At 37.6% G+C, this 20352-nt stretch overlaps 1 protein-coding gene across 1 annotated transcript in view; it reads right to left on the reverse strand.

Annotated features, from left to right (window-relative positions):
• Nucleotides 1-18571, reverse strand: part of RBMS3 (RNA binding motif single stranded interacting protein 3) — a 546958-nt gene extending 528387 nt beyond the window's left edge. Inside the window, exon 1 of the mRNA XM_075828609.1 lies at nucleotides 17854-18571. Coding sequence (XP_075684724.1) covers nucleotides 17854-17928 — 75 coding nt within the window. The 5' untranslated portion in view covers nucleotides 17929-18571. The remainder of the gene's footprint in view (nucleotides 1-17853) is intronic.
• Between the last annotated feature and the right edge of the window lie 1781 nt (nucleotides 18572-20352).

Below are 20352 nucleotides of genomic sequence, written 5' to 3' on the forward strand. Positions count from 1 at the left end.
GACAGACACATGACGGATCAAGTCAAGGTGTTCCGTCGGGCACCATCAGTTTCCGTAATGCGAAGAATCCAGCGGCTCCATTGTTTTGTTGTTCTGTTTCTATGACGGAGCAGAACAACAGAAAACCCAAATGCAGATGTGAACAGAGATTTAGATAACAATCAGACCACATATTATTAGTAATCAAAGGAAAATTCCAGGTAGTTCCAAAATGTTCACTTACTCTTTCTTGCAACTGTATGTCTTGTGTTTGAATTTCCATTATAATCTACAGGTTGAGTTTAAAGGAAGGACTGTCATAGCATTTTTGTCGTATTTGTTTGGTTCTCCTACGTGTTTCCTAAATGCCTCAGATCCAGAGAAGCAGAATGGCCATAAACTAACTTATCCAACAGCAATAGCAGTGCTCCATTCACATCCAGAGTAAAAGTAACAATTTTGATGGTTCCATTTTGAAAGTTTTATGAGGATCTGTACTCTGCAGACATTCATGGTACCATGGCTATATATAGTTACATAGTTAGTACGGCTGAAAAAAGACACATGTCCATCAAGTTCAACCAAGGGAAGGGAAAAGGGAAGGAAAAATTTCTACACATAGGAGCTAATATTTTTTTTGTTCTAGGAAATTATCTAACCCTTTTTTAAAGCCATCTACTGTCCCTGCTGCGACTAGCTCCTGCGGTAGGCTATTCCATAGATTCACAGTTCTCACAGTAAAGAAGGCTTGTCGCCTTTGCAGCTTGAACCTTTTTTTCTCCAGACGGAGGGAGTGCCCCCTTGTTTTTTGAGGGGGTTTTACAAGGAACAGGATTTCACCATATTTTTGTATGTGCCATTAATATATTTATATAAGTTAATCATGTCCCCCCTTAGTCGTCTTTTTTCAAGGCTAAATAGGTTTAATTCTTTCAATCTTTCCTCATAACTTAAATTCTCCATGCCCCTAATTAGCTTCGTTGCTCTTCTTTGTATTTTTTCCAATTCCAGGGCATCCTTTCTATGAACTGGAGCCCAGAACTGAACTGCATATTCTAGATGAGGCCTTACTAATGCTTTGTAAAGTGGTAATATTACATCCCTGTCCTGCGAGTCCATGCCTCTTTTAATACACGACAATATCCTGCTGGCCTTTGAAGCAGCTGATTGACACTGCATGCTGTTATTGAGTTTATGATTTACAAGTACACCCAGATCCTTTTCAACAAGTGAATCCGCTAGTGTAGCTCCCCCTAGGACATATGATGCATGCAGGTTGTTGGAACCCAGATGCATAACTTTACATTTAGCTACATTAAACTTCATCTGCCAAGTGGACGCCCAAACACTTAGTTTGTTTAAATCTGCCTGCAATTCATGAACATCTTCCATAGACTGAACTATATTACATAGCTTGGTGTCATCTGCAAAAATAGAAATAGTGCTATTAATCCCATCTTCTATATCATTAATAAATAAGTTGAATAATAGTGGTCCCAGCACTGAACCCTGGGGTACACCACTTATTACCGGGGACCATTCAGAGTAGGAATCATTGACCACAACTCTCTGGATACGGTCCTTGAGCCAATTCTCAATCCAATTACAAACTATATTTTCTAAACCTATAGTCCTTAATTTACCCATTAGGCGTCTATGGGGGACAGTGTCAAATGCCTTTGCAAAGTCCAAAAACACTAAATCCACAGCGGCCCCTCTGTCTAGACTTCTGCTCACCTCTTCATAAAAACAGATTAGGTTAGTTTGACAACTTCTGTCCTTAGTAAAACCGTGCTGGCTGTCACTTATAATGCTATTTATTGTCACATAATCCTGTATATAGTCCCTCAATAGCCCCTCAAACATTTTCCCCACGATGGATGTTAAGCTTACTGGTCTATAATTACCTGGGGAAGACCTAGAGCCCTTTTTGAAAATAGGCACCACATTTGCGCTGCGCCAGTCCCTTGGCACTATACCAGTCACTAGAGATTCTCTGAATATTATGAAAAGGGGGACAGAAATAACTGAACTAAGCTCCTGTGATATAACTATGTAACAGTCATTTGACCTTCCACAATGGGCTGCTCTATACTGGGGTACCCATACTGGGGTCAGAAGAAGCGCCTCAGAGAGCAAAACAGTCTGTTACCTTTGTTTGTTCATTTGTCCTCCCTCCGTGATCCACATTTTGTTGCCGAAATAAATGACTTTTAACTACATCTGGGTGAGTGCCACTCGTTTCCTTTTCTACTTCAGTGTTTGATGACTCTGACTTTGAGTCTGATTGCTGAGCACCACCTGAAGATGTTAAAGGAATAACTGATGTGTGACGTAATGAATGTCTAACTCCAGCTCAGTAGTGCCCACTCCTTCTTTACCTGATTTTGGCTGTTATTGCTTATCTACCTGAAATCATAACAATTGATTTACAGTTTGCATAATTTAGTGATGTCTTATATAGGCTTCAGTGCAATGTGTGAAAATGAGACTGCAATGATTTAGACTGAGCATAAATAGGAGAAAGTGAATGCATAGCTGAAACAAAAGTATTCCTCTGGATGAGGATCATCAATGTATCTTGGTTTGCCCAGGGTAGAAAAAAAAATATCATCTTAAGGGTAGTGTTCAGTTTATTTATTGGAGTTTATGTTTTTCTGTTACAGATCCCCAAATCCTCTTTTTCCCCTCACACAGCAATAGTGTTAAATTACAAAGTTCTGGCTGCCTGCATTCACCACCAGGTGGACCTAAGGAGCTTGCTGAAGACAAATTCTTGATTGAATTCAAAGAGCTGTATAAATCTATCTCCAGTAAGCTCCCACTAGCGATGGTTGCAGGCAGCCAGAATTTTATGATTTAACCTTATTTCTGTGCAGGGTATTTGGAGCTGTGTATCAGAAAAGTATTTATATAATTATAGTATCGGCACATTATAGAAACACTATAAACTAGCAGTCATTTTGCATAACCTAAAGTCGTATTTTGTTTGCATTTTAGATGTTAATATAAACCACTTTTGCAAAAGCTCGTTTTCCTTTGGAAGACTCTCTTCACTCTCCTGCATCTAATGACAAAGGACACACACCATGTAGACAAGATTACGAGTGATAATAAATGTTAAACGCACACATATTTATATTGATGTGGAAGATACGTTTATTATATATTTAGCAATTTAAGGACATCTAATGCCCCTTGTCGATAATTAGGTCATTAGCTTATTTTAATGTTGCCTCGTATAGTCATAAAATTAATCTAAATAGTCATATCGGAGGCAATTAAAACTGGCAGAAAATAACTTCTTTTACAAATATTGCAAAAATAACTATTGGCAAAAAGCTGCCAACGACTCATTTGTTGATAATTAGCAATTTTTCCAGCAATAATAATAATAGCTCATCCTAATAGCAACTCCATTTAATTAGAAATAGCTTCAGGTTATTATGACTTGGATATATCAGTTTTGTGTTAGGTGAAGACATTGATAAGAAATCCATTTCTGAAATGGAGCAACTTAATGCAATAAGAAATGCATTTCAGAAAATTTAAGTCATAAAGAAGGGACTGATAATGCATCCCTCTTGTAATAACAGGCACAACTGAAGCCAGGGTCATCTATTTTGGTGTATATAAAAACAGTCTATAATGCTATATTTCTCATTTTTGCACACATGCTCTGATCATTTTCCTTCCTTTCATGTACACGGCTGCTGTATTTGAGATGTACAGATGTACAGATGAAATCAGATATGAATAGAAATGTTGTGCTGCAAAACATCGGAAAAAGCAAAGAGAATATTAACAAGGCTTGTGTAGTTTCAATAAAAATCACTAGAAATATGAATGCAGCTACTACTTGTCCCAAATAGATTTACAATAGGAGTATATGCCAAACTTTTATTGATAGTTTCTACATGTTAGATTATTTTTATAATTCTGCAGTCATTGTTTTTTAACATTTCTTAGCCTCAAATAAAGGATTAAACATTGATATTGAAAATGCTCTTTAAGTGAATGTTTAATAGAGGACGTCAGGCTTCTCCACCTGTTCGCCATATTCAGTGACATCTAAGCATTTAAAGGAGTTCATCAGGATAACTTTTGTGGTGGATGCTGCAGAAGAAAGTGGGTATTACCTACCAGCCATTGAAATGAATGGCAAAACCATGTGATACGGCTCTCCACTCTGGCTCATTGAGGATACTCCCCTCTATGACATCCATAAGTGCTATTATGGTTAATGGACAGAGGTTGTCTTGCTCAGAAAACCTTTTTCAGGACCAAAAAGGTGAAGTTTTTATTAAAAGGGTTTGTTGAAAAAGCAGCAGTACTGTGCGCGTGAGTATAATAAAACACTGACATTACCCTCATAAAATAGACACCAGGGCAGACTCCTTTTAGGCATCTGTATTACAACACTTCAAATCTGAACTAGAGGATACAATTGCATACATCAAATTGCCACCATCTGAATATCAGGCTTTCCCCATCCTATTTGAAAGTTCACTCATTCTGAATTTACTTCTAAATCCGTCTTGAAAAAAATAGACGGACTATCAGCCCTCTGAGATAAACTGTAAAATTACATGCTGTCTATAGAAGTCTATGTAAAGGGGAGGAAAATAAGGGTGCACAAGCAGAGTGAGAGAGACACACACAGAGATTGCAGCTTCTAGTAAGTGTTCTATCTCATCCCAGTGCTGGATGCACAGCTACACCGCTCATTACTGCTGTATAATGACCTCTATGCCGCTGCAGCTTTTATATATAGGATACATATAGATAGGAGAGCATGATACTTATCTTCTTCTGTGTGCAGTATATAGAAGTCATGATAGCTGTTATGCTCTACCAACTAGCTCAGGCAAAACTGGGAATTAGAGAACTGCAGAGGAGAGAACTGCTAAAAAAAATACAGGATACGAGTCATACAATGGCCAGAAATAGAGTTATTTCTGATGTACACACATATGACAGTATATTCTGAAAAGTTACGTGAAAGGTTGGGTACGCTTTAAATCTAAAAAGATACTGGTGGCAGCATTGCGTTATAAGTGAATAACAGTACAAGTAACATCTTTTAGTTTTTAACCTTTGAAATTTTCCTGCCTTATAAGTCTTTAGAGTCTTTCAGATGCCCTTATTTGACACATGTACAACTTGTACAATATGTGTATTAGACGAACAGGGAAAGTGTGCACTTACAGTAATTAGGAATGTTAATTAGTCCAGTGCTGTCATTAGTAAAGTATTTTACAGGCATACCAATTTCTATGCTCACTTGAGTCCAAATGAAACTTTGGAATTAATTTATAAATTTACAGCAAATTTCAATTATCTCTGACTACCTTTTGTTGCACCGATGCTATAAAATGTCAGTAAATGTGATATAAGGACATGTGATTCAAGCAATCTGTCCATATTTCTACATCAAACTGTGCTCTTTCTACTTTTGTGCTAGTAATTGGTCAGTTTAACAATGTAGTTGAGCTTAGGGAATTGCAAACTTTAGTAATAAGTAGCTAAATTCTAGTAACTAGACTATAGGTATAGTTTACCTCTGTTCACATCAGTGTCATGGATTCTATTTATTTCAAAGCTATAACAGATATTGTTTCCAAACAGACTCCAACTAATCCTGACAGATCCCATTGAACTTTTAATGAATACTATTAGGTTTCTATGGGAACCTAGTGACGATGTAAATGGAGCCTTAATGTACGATAGCTTTGACTTTAATAGTAAGGCAAGTGGTAGAGCACACTATAGGTCCCCTATTTATAGAATCACTAGTAATTTCCTAATATTTCAGTTCAAATACCTCAAAATCAGGGGCACACCTTAAAAGGTGGCCGCTTTTTGAAGTCCCGTGTGTTGGCAGAGTATTCTGATAAAAACGTGAAGTCTGGACCTGTCAGCAGAATCCAGAATACAAGCTATTATAAAACAGAGTGAAGCAGGAATTATCATAGGTTAGTACTCTCATGTAAAATTGGACCAAAAATATAAAATAGTTTTCGGGTGTGTATGACTTTTTTTATTATTATTATTTTCTGATTTTAATCTAGGTAATACATAACCTCATCAAGGTGAAACAAAGTGTTGCTAACATTTCAACCTCAACTTCCTATCAAGGAGGGAAATACTTTAATGTTTCAACCGTTCACACAAGTAACAAACATTAGTTAAAGGGGTTATCCGGGAACCAAAAATTGCATTGCAATAATATATTTATGTGAAACTATGTAACTTACTAATATACTTTAATTAAAAATTCTGTGCTAAATGGTGCAGTTCAAACCTCATGAATTATTCAGTAAGTGCTGGAGCTTTTCTAATAGTGATGACGCTCCGACACGGCCCCTCGTGACTGAGCTCTTGCTTCATGTGCTGTTCGTGAACATGACCGCAAGGGGCTGTCAGATTGCCTATTGCATAAGTCTCGTGCAGAGCATCAGCTAGCGCTTTGCTCAGGACTCCAGCACTGGTCCCGACGTCCATATTTGGTCAATTCAGGGGTTTTATATCGCTGGAGTCCCCGAGCAGAGCATCAACTGATGCTCTGCCTGGGGACTCCACAACTTCTGCCCACGTCACTGTCACTGTCCATATACAGACAATGATGTCAGCAGAGCAGTACTGGAGTCCCGGAGCAGAGCATCAGACAGTCACGCCTGATGAAGACCTTAGTCCGAGGTTGAAAGCGTAGCTTCTTGCACCACCATTGAGACATATGTTGTTTATTACACATGTCTATCTTAAGAAATAAATTCCATATCTCCTACCCACTGAGATATTCTGCCTCTACTGGGGATTTGGCTCAATCTTCCACATAAGTGTAGGAGCGCCTTCTACTGAGAGTGATCGTTTTTACAAATCATTTGGAACCTAAAACTGAAAATTGGTCAAATCACTGCAGGGTTCGTTATTTTTAGAATGACTTTCATGACATGCTTTTTTCCATAACTCCAGTAGACGGTGATTGAGAGAGCCATCAACATGCAGCTCTCCCTGGCTTCAATCCATGTCCTCCTCATGCACAATGAGCAACAGGGGACCCCGTTATTCTAAAAGGTTAGGTCCCACCAGTGAAAATAGATTAATTCTTTAAAAATGTGAGATTGTTCATAAAAATAATATCCTCTGGTAGCTTTATTTAATCATGATATATTAGGGAATTGTTAGTTAGGCAATTTTATAACATATTGTGAATGTATTCTGACATTTTGCTCAGCTTTCCATGGCTTAGAAATTATCATGAGAATAAAAAAACTGTAAAAAAAACACATTCACAAAAGCTAGAATCATACAGAATCATAACACATCAGTTCTGTATGGATTATAATATTTATTGGTAACTAACTGGTGAAAAACTGAAAAGACAGTTCTGACCATGTTTCCTATAGCTAGTCAGCTGGAGATATGTATACGAGAGAAATTTCTCTTCTTAAAGAGGCTCTGTCACCACATTATAAGTGCCCGATCTCCTATATAAGGAGATTGGTGCTATAATGTAGGTGACAGTAATGCTTTTTATTTAGAAAAACTATCTATTTTAAACCACTTTATGAGCGATTTTTAGCTTTATGCTAATGAGTTTCTTAATGCCCAAGTGGGCGTGTTTTACTTTAGACCAAGTGGGCGTTGTACAGAGGAGTATATGACGCTGACCAATCAGCATCATGCACTCCTCTCCATTCATTTACACTGCACTAGCGATATAGTTATATCGCTATGTGCAGCCACATACACAAACACTAACATTACTGCAGTGTCCTGATAATGAATATACATCACTACCAGCCTGGACGTGATGTTTATTCAGAATCCTGACACTTCTGAATCTTTTCTGTGAGATTCCAACAAGGCAAGCGTAATCTCGCGAGATTACGACGTAACCTGTCATTTCAAACGAGATTACACTTGCCTTGCTGGAATCTCACAGAAAAGATTCAGACGTGTCAGGATTCTGAGTACACATGACGTCCAGGCTGGATGGTCATGTATATTCATTATCAGGGCACTGCAGTAATGTTAGGGCTTGTGTATGTAGCTGCACATAACAATATAACTATATCGCTAGTGCAGTGTAAATTAATGGAGAGAAGTGCATGACGGTGATTGGTCAGCGTCATACACTCCTCTGTACAACGCCCACTTGGTCTAACGTAAAAACACACCCACTTGAGCATTAAGAAACTCATTAGCATAAAGCGAAAAATCGCTCATAAAGTGGTTTAAAATATATCGTTTTTCGAAATAAAAAGCATTACTGCCACCTACATTACAGCGCCAATCTCCTTATTTAGGAGATAGGGCACTTATCATGTGGTGACAGAGTCTCTTTAAGTTGTTTTTATTCAGTTTTTCCATTGTAGCATCTATATTCAGGAGAAGTTTCTGACTGTGCATGATGTCACTAAAAGACTAGAGTTCATTCCGGCCTATTATTATTAAATAGACAAGGTGGATGAAGAAATGAACAACAGCATTCGTCCTAATTCTGATCTGTCAAATGAGGAAGCACATCCAGCCATTTGCATGCTAAGAACCATTCTCTCTTCTCCACACAATCTATACAAGGTAAGGAAATGTTATTGCATTCTTCATGCCAATTAGATGCATATCACACATTGAATTATTGCATTCTGTCATTGGATTTTGTAGACATTCAGTGATATTTTGTCTCTTACTGTAGACTGCTTTATAAAATGAGATTATATAAAGGTCACCAGTGTTGTTACATTACAAGAATAGCTTAAAAGATTAAAAAGAAAATCTATCTATCATCTATCTATCTATCTATCTATCTATCTATCTATCTATCTATCTATCATCTATCTATCTATCTATCTATCTATCTATCTATCTATCTATCTATCTATCTATCTATCTATCTATCAATCTATCTATCTATCTATCTATCTATCTATCTATCTATCTATCTATCTATCTATCTATCTATCTATCTATCTATCTATCTATCTATCATCTATCTATCTATCTATCTATCTACAGTTTTTACACTAACCACAGAGCAAACACAATAGGCTGGTAGACAATAGACAGGTGTTTCCTGTCCTCACCTTTCACTTTAGCTAATTTGAAGTTAATTGAAAGCTACCAGAAAAGTTATCTCATTAATTACTACTAGAGGGCGAGGTTACAATAACCATATGACAGGTATGTAGTACTGCTGGAGACTAGATTGGCAGGATTAGAGCCCTTTTTTACAAAGAGATTGTCTTTCAGATCTGTCAGATTACAAGCATTCATAACAATGGGCCAAACGATCGTCATTGATGAAATTGAATGTTCAGCCATTAAAACAAACTCCCAGACATGAAAGTTTACCAGAACACTAATTCCATTTTGCACTTCTGACAATAGCAAGAGTGTATATACGTACATTTCTCTGACAAAAGGAAACTATTGCATGTAGCTTTCTTGTCACTTATGGGTCTCAAAGGGGGGATGGGGTATTACTCCTCTTCCCTACCATAAAGCATACATATGCTGCTGTACTGACAATGCACTTAGGCCCCTTTCATATAAACTATGGGAGATCCATTATTTTTATATCTAAAGGAGAATTGAATTGTGGTACAAGGGAGAGGAAAATCATTTACTAAGATTTCCTGAGGGCATGTTCCCCCTCTCTCTTTTGGCACTCCTTTTGATAAAAAAAGATGGGAGATAGGTTGGAAAAGGTGCCTAAGAATGTATCTCCTTCCAATATAGAAATTGCCTAACACAATTAAAGTTAACACTTTAATTAAAAAAATATTAATAATAAGGGGTACTTCAATTTAAGCACTGTGCTTGCTAGGCAGTTCTCGAATGATCAGAGTATTACCTAGCAAGAAGGGTGACCATTGGCAGTGACTACACAGGACGTCCTTACTGTTATGGAAACTAGCAGAAGGTCTGGTGGCACATAGTTTCATAGTTACAGAGGTTGAAAAAAGACACAGGTCCATCAAGTTTAACCTTTCTTAATCTATTACACGTCTTTCATTGCTGGATTATTTATAACCCTCAATGCCATTTGTCAGTAAATAAGCATGTAGCCTTTATTTAAATGTGATATATTATCTGCCATTACTACCTCTTGTGGTAGGGCATAGCTTAGTTTGACTACTCTGACTGTAAAGAACCCTTTCCTATGGGTTGATGACTTTCAAACCTGGGATTTTTTTAAGGTGAGAGTTTCTTTTTCTTGAGGCGACTGTTGAGGTCAAATCATTTCCAATTCTATTGCATCATCTAAATCACATAGACCATTACCAAAAGTTATGTTATCAATTCTATTTGGTTTCCATTTTCATTATTTTTACAAATGTTGTAAAATGCCTCACTTATTTTTTCTCAAATCTGTTGTTATTATACAACAGTAATATCGGCAATACAAAAATAGGGCATGCAGGTCCAAATAGCCATATGAAAAATTGAGATGCCAATACATAAATCAAACTTTACATATGGTATATAAGATGTTATATAAGTAGGTGAAAAATAAGTAAATAACAAGAGGGAGTGTGACATTATTAAGAATGACAATTAGTCAGATGACATTGTTCAGTTGAGTTAAAGTTCGACATCGAACCAAGTAAGTTCCAGGTAAAGGTTCGGCAGGTAAAAGTCTCTGCATAAATAAATAGGAATTGTTTTGGGAGGTTTCCACACCTTCAGATATCTGGTGTGGCTTCCAGTTCCCAGCTAGCGAGTTCCTCCAATCTCGAGAGTTGATTTACCCTGTCTATCCATTGTTCTATAGTCGGAGGTTCTGTTGATCTCCATTTAAGTGGAATAAGCAATTTTGTACGGCAGAGGGAAGGTTATTTCTAGAGGGTTGAAATATTAGAGTAGGAAGCCACAGCAATATCAGTTCAGGTGACAAAATGTTACACATAGAAACTCATGCAATGTATTGTAGCACCTAATCCTTATCCAAATATGAGAGTTAGTCCCTGTGCCTCTACCACAACTACAGCAACCATCGCCCTGTTATAGTCCCATCACTTTCAATTGATGTGGCGTTTCATTTTTTTGGATCTTTAAACATCTGGATAATACATGAGAGTTCAAAAGAAATTTAGTGAGCTCAGATGGTGTGAATTGTACCTTATAGAGACTCTGTCACCACATTATAAGTGCCCTATCTCCTACATAATGTCATCGGCGCTGTAATGTAGGTGACAGCAGTGCTTTTTATTTAGAAAAACAATCTATTTTTACCACTTTATGAGCGATTTTTAGCTTTATGCTAATTCGTTTCTTAATGCCCAAGTGGGCGTGTTTTACTTTAGACCAAGTGGACGATGTACTGAGGAGTGTATGACACTGACCAATCAGTGACCAATCAGGATCATGCACTTCTCTCCATTCATTTACACTGCAGATAGCGATATAGCTATATCGTTATGTGCAGCTACATAAACACACTATAACATTACTGCAGTGTCCTGACTATGAATATACATTACCTCCAGCCAGGACGGGATGTCTATTCAGTGGTAAACATAGATAGTTTTTCTAAATAAAAAGCACTGCTGTCACCTACATTACAGCGCCGATCTCCTTATGTAGAAGATAGGGCACTTATAATGTGGTGACAGAGCCTCTTTAAGTTCTTTTTTCCCATGAAGAAAAAAAATTGGCTTGGCCAGAGCTGATTGCACCATCAATCCGTTATAGAGCCTGGAGAGCAGATCTTTAGGAAGCCTAGGGAGTAAGAAATCATTTTCAAGCCAACTGACATCTCTTATGGGGATCGCTATTATATCAAGAAACTTCCTGCACCAGTGGTGGAAGGACGTTTTGTGTAAAAACGTAATTGTCTGTGCACTGGAGGTCTGCAATAGTGAAGTCAAGGTAGATCTGTCTTTGAGATGTGGAGCAATGGACATGTCTTGGAGTTTTGACCGAGAAGATTAGTAAGGACTTTCTTTGGACGTAGGCAGGCAACAAACTCATAGGCACAAGGGGGGAGGGGCCATCCCTGATTGATTTTCTTTGTTTGAATAATATTAATGACATATTGCAATGGTGCCATGAAGGGTTGTACTGCGGATTTGGTGGTGCAACCGAATATCTGACCAGAGATACAGAAGACCTTCTTCACCAAGAAAATGTCTCGCTATGTGAATGTGTGGAGAGTTATCTTGAGTTCAAACTAAAGAGAGCCATCTATCCAGATGAATCGTTCTACCGTATGTCAAAATATCTGGTAAATCGTAGTCACCATGCAGTTTATGCTGTTTTAATTGAGAGTAAGATATTCTAGCTAGTTTGTACTAGTTGGTAACATGGTACTATGTATTTGCCAGATGCAAGAATGAACGATCCTTCTTTCTTTGTGTTTTTGAAGGTGTTTAACACTTATCTTAAACTGGGTTATACACTGTGTTCTATGCATATCCGAATAACGGGTTTTACTAGTGTTTATGAATGTTATTATTTTTCTCCATTATAGTCAAAGGGAAAACATTTGCAATAGCCATGAAGGAAAAGGCATACTTTTTGTTTATTTGTTTTCCCTGGTTCTCATCCACCTTGTGTGACCAGGACCTCTTCTGCACACACTTTGTAAACCAATTGAAAGGGGTTCTCTCATCAAGACAGTCCCTTCTCTTAAAACCGTCAACCTAGAATCTCTAGTGATCTGCTGTTACCGTCAGGGGGAGTTTTGAGTTTTATTCGGCCATATATTTTGTCTGCTGCAGAGAAATTATTACAGGAAAACCATTTAATTGAATGAGTAACCATGTAATACATGGCCAGGCCAATTCCGCCAGAGTAGTCCAAAGTAGTCCCAAGCTGCAGTCTCCCTCTATGACATCTATATGCCCTTTACAGGACATACAGACAATGGTTGTCTAGATGTGACCATCAAATTAAGACAAATCTGTTACCCCATTTAAGTTTACCCTTGGCCCTACCATTTGATATTATTTATCTATATTTTTATGTGGTCTTTTTTTTGTGTTTGCATAAGAAAAGTCAATGAAAACAGTACGGTAATAACTGCTAGGATAAAGGTAATTTTGCCCAATTGCAGTGACAGCAGCTGTGACCCGATTTATAAATAATCCCATTAGTTTATGTTTCCTGTTAGCTTCCACGCTATTGTAAAATTATCTGTAAAAAAAACAAGTTAATAACTAGGAGAGAACATTCCTGAGTACAAATTCAACTCAGGTTTCCAAATCCTAAACATAAAAAAATAGAAAAATCTAAACTGAGCATTTTGTTAGTTGTGTCTAAAGAGAACATTGTGATGTAAACGGTGAAATATTTGTGTGCTTTCTGTGAACGCAGATTGCACAGTTGTTTCCGCCTACTCAACACAGTGTGTAAACGGACTTGAAAAACACATCCCCAAAAGATCACGCACAGAACACAACAATGCATGAATCAATCAGAGCGCAGAACTCCTCTGTTCTTCCCATAAGCAGTGATTTTATATGGAACAATTCTATCATAATAGATCCCTCATACACATGCTTTTAATATTACGCGGTTTAATTGCATACAGCTGTGCCTCAAACACTCTTAGCAAACAAGATTTTAGCACAGCCCTGGAATCTAATTTTGGATAAATATCAACCGTTTCGACTTGTATAAAATTCCTCTATTAAAGGCATTTCCAAAACAACACATTTGAAGGAATTCTGAACTTTAAAAAAAAAAAAAAAAAAAGGGGGGAGAGCGTTGACTTCCTGGAAGCTTCAGAACTGGCATGTTCGTGACTGAATGAGCTGTTCTTGCCAAACGCACTCATAAAGACGAAAAGTACTGTGTGAAATCATATCTCTGTAAAGCCAACTGTGTTCAGGCCATTTCCAGCATGACCTGAAATGAACCTATGCATTTTCCTCTCTCTATCTGCCGTAGAAGTATGTAGAGCCAAATAACTCTGCTCCGTATTTATTATGACTTCATTCTTGTTTACTCCTACAAACATTTTTGCAGCGTACTTTCCAAATGCTGTTTTGCTATTGACTCTTTATAAACATATGTATTAAGTTACCTAACGTCTGGGATAGCTGGAAAGACAAACACTACAACATGACGACACCGGATCCTCGTAAGACTCGTCAATAATATCCTGACTTTTGTTTTCTATGATACAAGGATAACGAAGTACAACAATTTTTACAATCAACCGAAAATGTACAAATTGTCATGTTTAATATTAGTGATCGATCACATCTTTTCTTCTTTTGAGTATATCAGAGCACACTCTAACATCACCATAACTCAAAACCAATATTTTTCCAAATCCCATATATACAATATACCGTGTGACATTAAAAAAGTTTTCAATGACAACTCTGATTTGTAAAGCCAAATATGATGATCTGAACCAGAGAGCACACAGTGTAAAGCGACACAATTTATAGCAGAATTTATAGCATGCTCATGCTTCAGTAGACACAGCATAATATCACAACAAGATTATCATGCCTTTGGCATCTGCCCAGGCTGCAGATGGTTGAATTGTGGCCTGAAACCAGTGTGTGGTTGATGAATTACTCCTTACACCTGACTATAACCTCACACCAGACACCAAACTCAGGCTTCGCACCACCAGCAAGGGAAACTCTATCAACCTCCTCCTCATTTTGGAATTCTTTCGACAAGGCCTTCTGTATGTCCAGATGGCCAAATGTGGAAAATGCTGTAAACCTACTAAGCAGGGATGGGTCTGTAAAATCTGTACTTGGTCAGCATGAGTAGGGGGGCACCGCCAGAGGAGAGATTACAAATTGGTGCAGATTCGTAGAGGACAAAGTGAAGGAAAAAATATTGATGTTATATCAGACCTGAATTTCTTCTGACTTGGCTCCAATTAGCAAAGAGAATCTACATCAATCAGTAACAAGTCGTCATAGGGTTAATTAAAGGTGCACTTTCTTTATTAGAAAGTACAGTATGGCCTATTCTTCTGGTATAAAGAATATTTTATAAGACCATGGGGAAAATGAATAGCCTGATAAAAATCACTATTATTTCCGAAAAGCCTTTAAAGTTGACGTGGTTTCCTAGTGAGACTGCTTCATTCAGGTCATTGACAATTACTGCACCTAATTTCTCTCCACATGATTAGCCTGCTCACGATTCTCTTGGGTTGCTATCTACCTTCATTAGCAGAAGAGAATCATTTACAAATTCCAGAAACCAGATGGAAAGATCAATATTCATATGAGTGCCCAGCTCTATTTTTATATCATTATAATAGTTGAATATTAATGAATGTGTTATTTTACATACTTCATATATGCTAAATATAATAGGTCCCTTTAATCAAATAAACCCGATACTGTTTACAACAGTTTACTTAAGCAGAAGCGGAAAATTATAATATATAAAGAATAAACATATATATGTGTAACATACATTTTCTGACACGCAGTATATAGCCAGACATATGATTGTGAAAGAGTTAACCTCTAGATATTTAAAGGGGAATATGTCTTATACATATTGTATCATTCAAAGAGTATAAATAACAAGATTGAAACATTCCCGAAATATTTTCTTAAGCAATTTTAAAATATGGAAATCTGATTCCTAAAGCAACAATCATTCATTTCATTCATTTCATTCATTCATTCATTCATTTATTAAACTCTCTGAATGATATCTGTCTTACTGATAATGTATTTTTCCCCTGGCTTATTATAGACAGAATGAACATTATAACCTTACAGCTAAGGCTCCCTTAACCTCTGTAAAGGAATGCTTTTATTACGGTTACATGATATTCCCATAATTGTATATTTCCTATATAACTTCTATAAACTATAAGCTCACCATGGAAACAGGATTGATATATAATACTACCCAGCTCTTAATGGTGATCATTAATAATTCATATTGGTAAAGTAGTGTATCTTCTGAGAAATCAAGCATCATGGATTAATGCTGGCCAACGCCTCGTTCTGTTTGCTGAAATGCTGGGTCATTTTTTTTGCTGAATTAATAATGATAGTTCATTAAAGTTAGTGATTTTCACGTTTATTAGTAAAGAATATCATGGTATTTTCATGGAGACAGACATTTTGCAAAAATAACAAATTCAAGGGCCAATTGAGTCTATAAGGTCACTAGTAAGTAATGGGATTACTCAGGCATAAGGCACGGCATGGTACCTATGCTATGCTATGGGGACAACCCAAGTTTATGGTAGCCTATCATATTCCTATATCAACATTAATGACATGTCACCATTTCTTCAGGAACTTCTAGTGTAAGTGAGGTCTAGCCCATAAATGCCCCCCTACAGGCATGCGACAGGTACACTTCAAGTGAACTTTGCCCAGCGTTTTGAGTTTTTTCAGCTTTTGCAGCAACATATTTTTTCAATTTGTGGTGTATGTGGCATGACACATTTGGATATCCAACTAGAAGGCAATGGCAATAATTAATTAATGAGCATTGTGTCTGACTAGGCAATTACTACTCATCCAAGCATGTCAGGCTATGGAAGTATAGGGAAGCTGAGGACTTACATACGCTTACTTGAGGTTCACCCATACCATCCTCAGCCAAACCTAATGCCCTAGTTACTGAAAGCATGTTAAAGTAATAGGATCCAGATGCCACTTGTCTGTAGTGACCAATGCTATTTTTCAGACACAATTACGACACATCTTTACATGTTTTAAACCATTATTACACACGCTATATTTTTCAGCTGAAGCCTTGTATTTCTCTAGATAAGCAAAACTGATAATTGTATTCTGTATACATATAGTGTGCATTCATAGAATCCCCCCTGATTGTCTGAATTCCTATTGCACACAGCATGCTCAGTCATAACAACAACCAAGAGAATAAAGATAACTCAGTCATTTATGTATAATTGCTCCTTCAGTCATTTCTGCCACCGACAATGAATGCTGTCTCTATTACCGAGACAAAGAAGCGTATCTGCTATCTTCAAAGGGATCTGACACTAAAATTGACCTTGACATTGCAAACAATGGAAAAGGAAATATCTCTTTAAGGGTCTAGTCGGTAAAGTTCTGTCTGCAATACTATATAGGATAATACAGTATGTATACTAGAATACCTGACTAAGCAGTTTTAGTGACATACAGCTGATGCTGAGCATCTATGAAAACTGAAGCCTAGTTCTTAGCATTAGTATATACATTATTTATCATCCATCGGCCTATTTGGTCCCCCTTGACCCCTGACATTGTTAGGGAGCACTGGATCAGCCCTATGTACTAAATGACTATATTTGGGTTTATCCTTAAACAGTTAAAGGGCTGCATTCACCTCAATTGTGTGTTTGCCGCTCAGTTAGAAAATCCCAAACTTGAAACACAACAAATCTGATTGTTTTTGGCTCTTTAGCTATGTGCATTCTCCACTTAAAGTTGATCAGCATAGAATTCCCCTGCAGCTGGATAATGCTTTCAGCTGCCCAGATTGTACAGATCTCACTAAAGTGCCACTGAGACTGTATTTACATCCAAGAGTATACATTTTATTGTCCAAGCCAGTCTGAATCCTATGTCAAGAGAATTACACGCTGCCGATAAAACAGAGCTCTACGCTAATATAGAAGACAAATATAATCCTTGTGGCAGACAACAAAGGATTAAATAAAAAATATTTATAATGGAGAAATAGAAGGAGAACAAGAGGGTTTGGGGGATGGGGGACCAATCCACATTGCTTGACCTTCCTGCTTTTCTCGTGTCCCTGTTTTGACTGTGTAAGCTCTGCTCTGTGTGATACCCAACTGAAATAAGGCAAACTGTCATTCATAGCGGTCACCTATCCATCATCCACTGAGTGCATAATCACATAATATGGGCACCACTGGAGATTCTCTGCGGTGCTCTCTCATACCTTGGTTTGGAGATAATGAGGATAGTAGTAAGTGTACTGAGGGTACATTGGTTGCTGTTCCAAACGTTTGCCCATGTAGCTGGAATCGTTATATTTGATGCAGAAAACTCGTTGACAGGGAGTATTGCCCCAGGCCCTTCTTCCTTTTCAGAAACCACTATTCCTGACAGCAATGATGTTGTTTCAAGAGTTCTCAGCCTTAATGTTTTTTGTTTTACCAATCGCTAATTCCAATACGACAAGAAAAACATCAAAGCTTCGAAATCCAGATTTGTAAAAATTAAATCACACAAGACGTTGCGTGTCCTTTCTTTCCCCTTTTGATATCCTTGTTAATATCTCCTTATTCATAAAAGAAGCTTGTCTGTAGTAGAAATCCAGAATGTGCTGAAGATAAAGTCCTGTAACAGGAACCAGTAAAGCTCTAAGCTGTAACTCAGAATTCCTGCAGACCGGCTTGCTGTTCTCCTTTCTTACTCTCAGTCTCTCAGAATTTTCTCTCTCCTCCCCCTACTAGGTAAAAAAAAAAAAGAAAGGAAGGAAGAAAGAAAGAAAGAAAAAAAAAACCCTTCCAGTCTAGTTGCTGCTGTCTCCCTCTCGGAGTGACATGGTGTTTAGGGCTTGTCTTGTCTTTCATTCAAACCCCCTCCTTCCAGCCTGTGGGTGGAACAACAGTCAGCCTCTCCCTCGAGAGGCAGACGCAGTCCAGAAGGCTGCAGTGTTTCCTCTAAGAAGAAATAGCCTGCCTCAGCTCTGCTGCAAGCAAACTACAGCTTCCCTCTACTGGCTATCTGAGAGCAGCCTTCACATGTCTTGTGTCTTACTCCACCACGTCAAAGCACGCTTGATGCTAGCAACCGGAGGACGACAGCGACCATTGATCTCACAATAAACTGTTTACTAAACACTTTGCGCACATTAGTTAGTGATGCTGGATTTTTCCCAGTTACATAAATATGAATTAAATATAATTGACTTGGTCGGGGATAAAGGTGGGTATATTTGATGATTAATAATAATAATAATAATAATAATAATAATAATAATCTCCTGTGCCTTAGCTTGGATAGATCTTTGTACTCCAGCTACAATATAGCTAGCCTTTGATATTACCTTTACTCTTATACAATAGATATTACATACTTAGTTACAATTTGTTACGAGTATTTCCAATATCATGGTCATATACACTACTGTGCAAAGGTTTTAGGCAGTTGTGGAAAAATGCTGCACAGTAAGAATGCTTTCAAAAATAGGAGTGTTTTTTTGATCAGTTAATATAATGCAAAGTGAATGGACAGAAGATAAATCTAAATGAAATCAATCATTGGTGTGACCACCATTTGCCTTCAAAACAGCATCAATTCTTCTAGGTACACTTGCACAAAGTTATGGATTTTGTAGAATTATAGTCAGGTGTATGATTAACCAATTATACCAAACAGGTGATAATGATCATAATTTGCATATGTAGGTTGAAACACAGTCATTAACTGTAACAGAAAGCAGCTGTGTAGGAGGTTTACAACTGGGAGATGAGCAGGCAAACTCTGCTACAAAGGTGAGGTTGTGGAAGACAGTTTCATGTCACATGTCCACCATAACAAGACTGAGCACTGCAACAAGACACAAGGTAGTTTGTTTAATATATTCAAACTTGCCTACCCAGAATTCATTGTGTCTGTGATGTAGGCACGGGGGATGGGTGATAAGCCATTTAAACACATGGCAGAGTACAGTTAAGCTGGCCATGCACATTAAGATGTATGTCAGCTGAACCCACCAATTTTGTCTGGACCGGCTGACCCTCTAATGTATATGCCGGCGTCCCGACTCTTCCCTTATGGCAGATTCGGGGAAGAGAAGGGTCAGACATAATTTTGTTCATTTTTAAATAAGTCTTTCTCCCTGAAAACACAAGTACAATCGGCCGAGCATGCATGTGTATGGGGGAGTCAGGAGGAGTAGCTGTCGGTTGAATGAGCATTTGGTCAACAGCTATCGAAAATGTACGGCCAGCTAAGGGCTAGATAGCTGTTGGCTGGATTATGTGTTTAATGTAAATATCATAATATGGCTAAATCTCAGCTCTGTAACAGTAAGAAACTAGATTATTCACATCAGGTCATAAAAACTGAGTAGAAATTATAATTTTCCATTACACAAACACAAAACACAAGTGGACATAGGTTTAGTATTATCTCTATTGTACTGCACGCTATTTATACAATTATATGTGTCCCGGCCTATTTAGCTACAGAATTAAATTTTAAATGCACAAGCTGGTGTTTTTAGTTGAATATTGCAAGTACTGGTAATTCCTATAGACCTTCTGTGAACCTACAATAACATGAGTGTATTGCATAAATTTATATTGCCCTATATGTACACATTAACACATTTGTGGTACCCTATAATGTGGTGTTTCCCTCCCCCTGGACATTTACTGTGCTTAGCCGTTACTACAGACTCACTAAGAAGGGAATTGAGCAAGTATGT

This window comes from Rhinoderma darwinii, chromosome 5 (assembly GCF_050947455.1).
Source record: "Rhinoderma darwinii isolate aRhiDar2 chromosome 5, aRhiDar2.hap1, whole genome shotgun sequence".
NCBI lineage: Eukaryota > Metazoa > Chordata > Amphibia > Anura > Rhinodermatidae > Rhinoderma > Rhinoderma darwinii.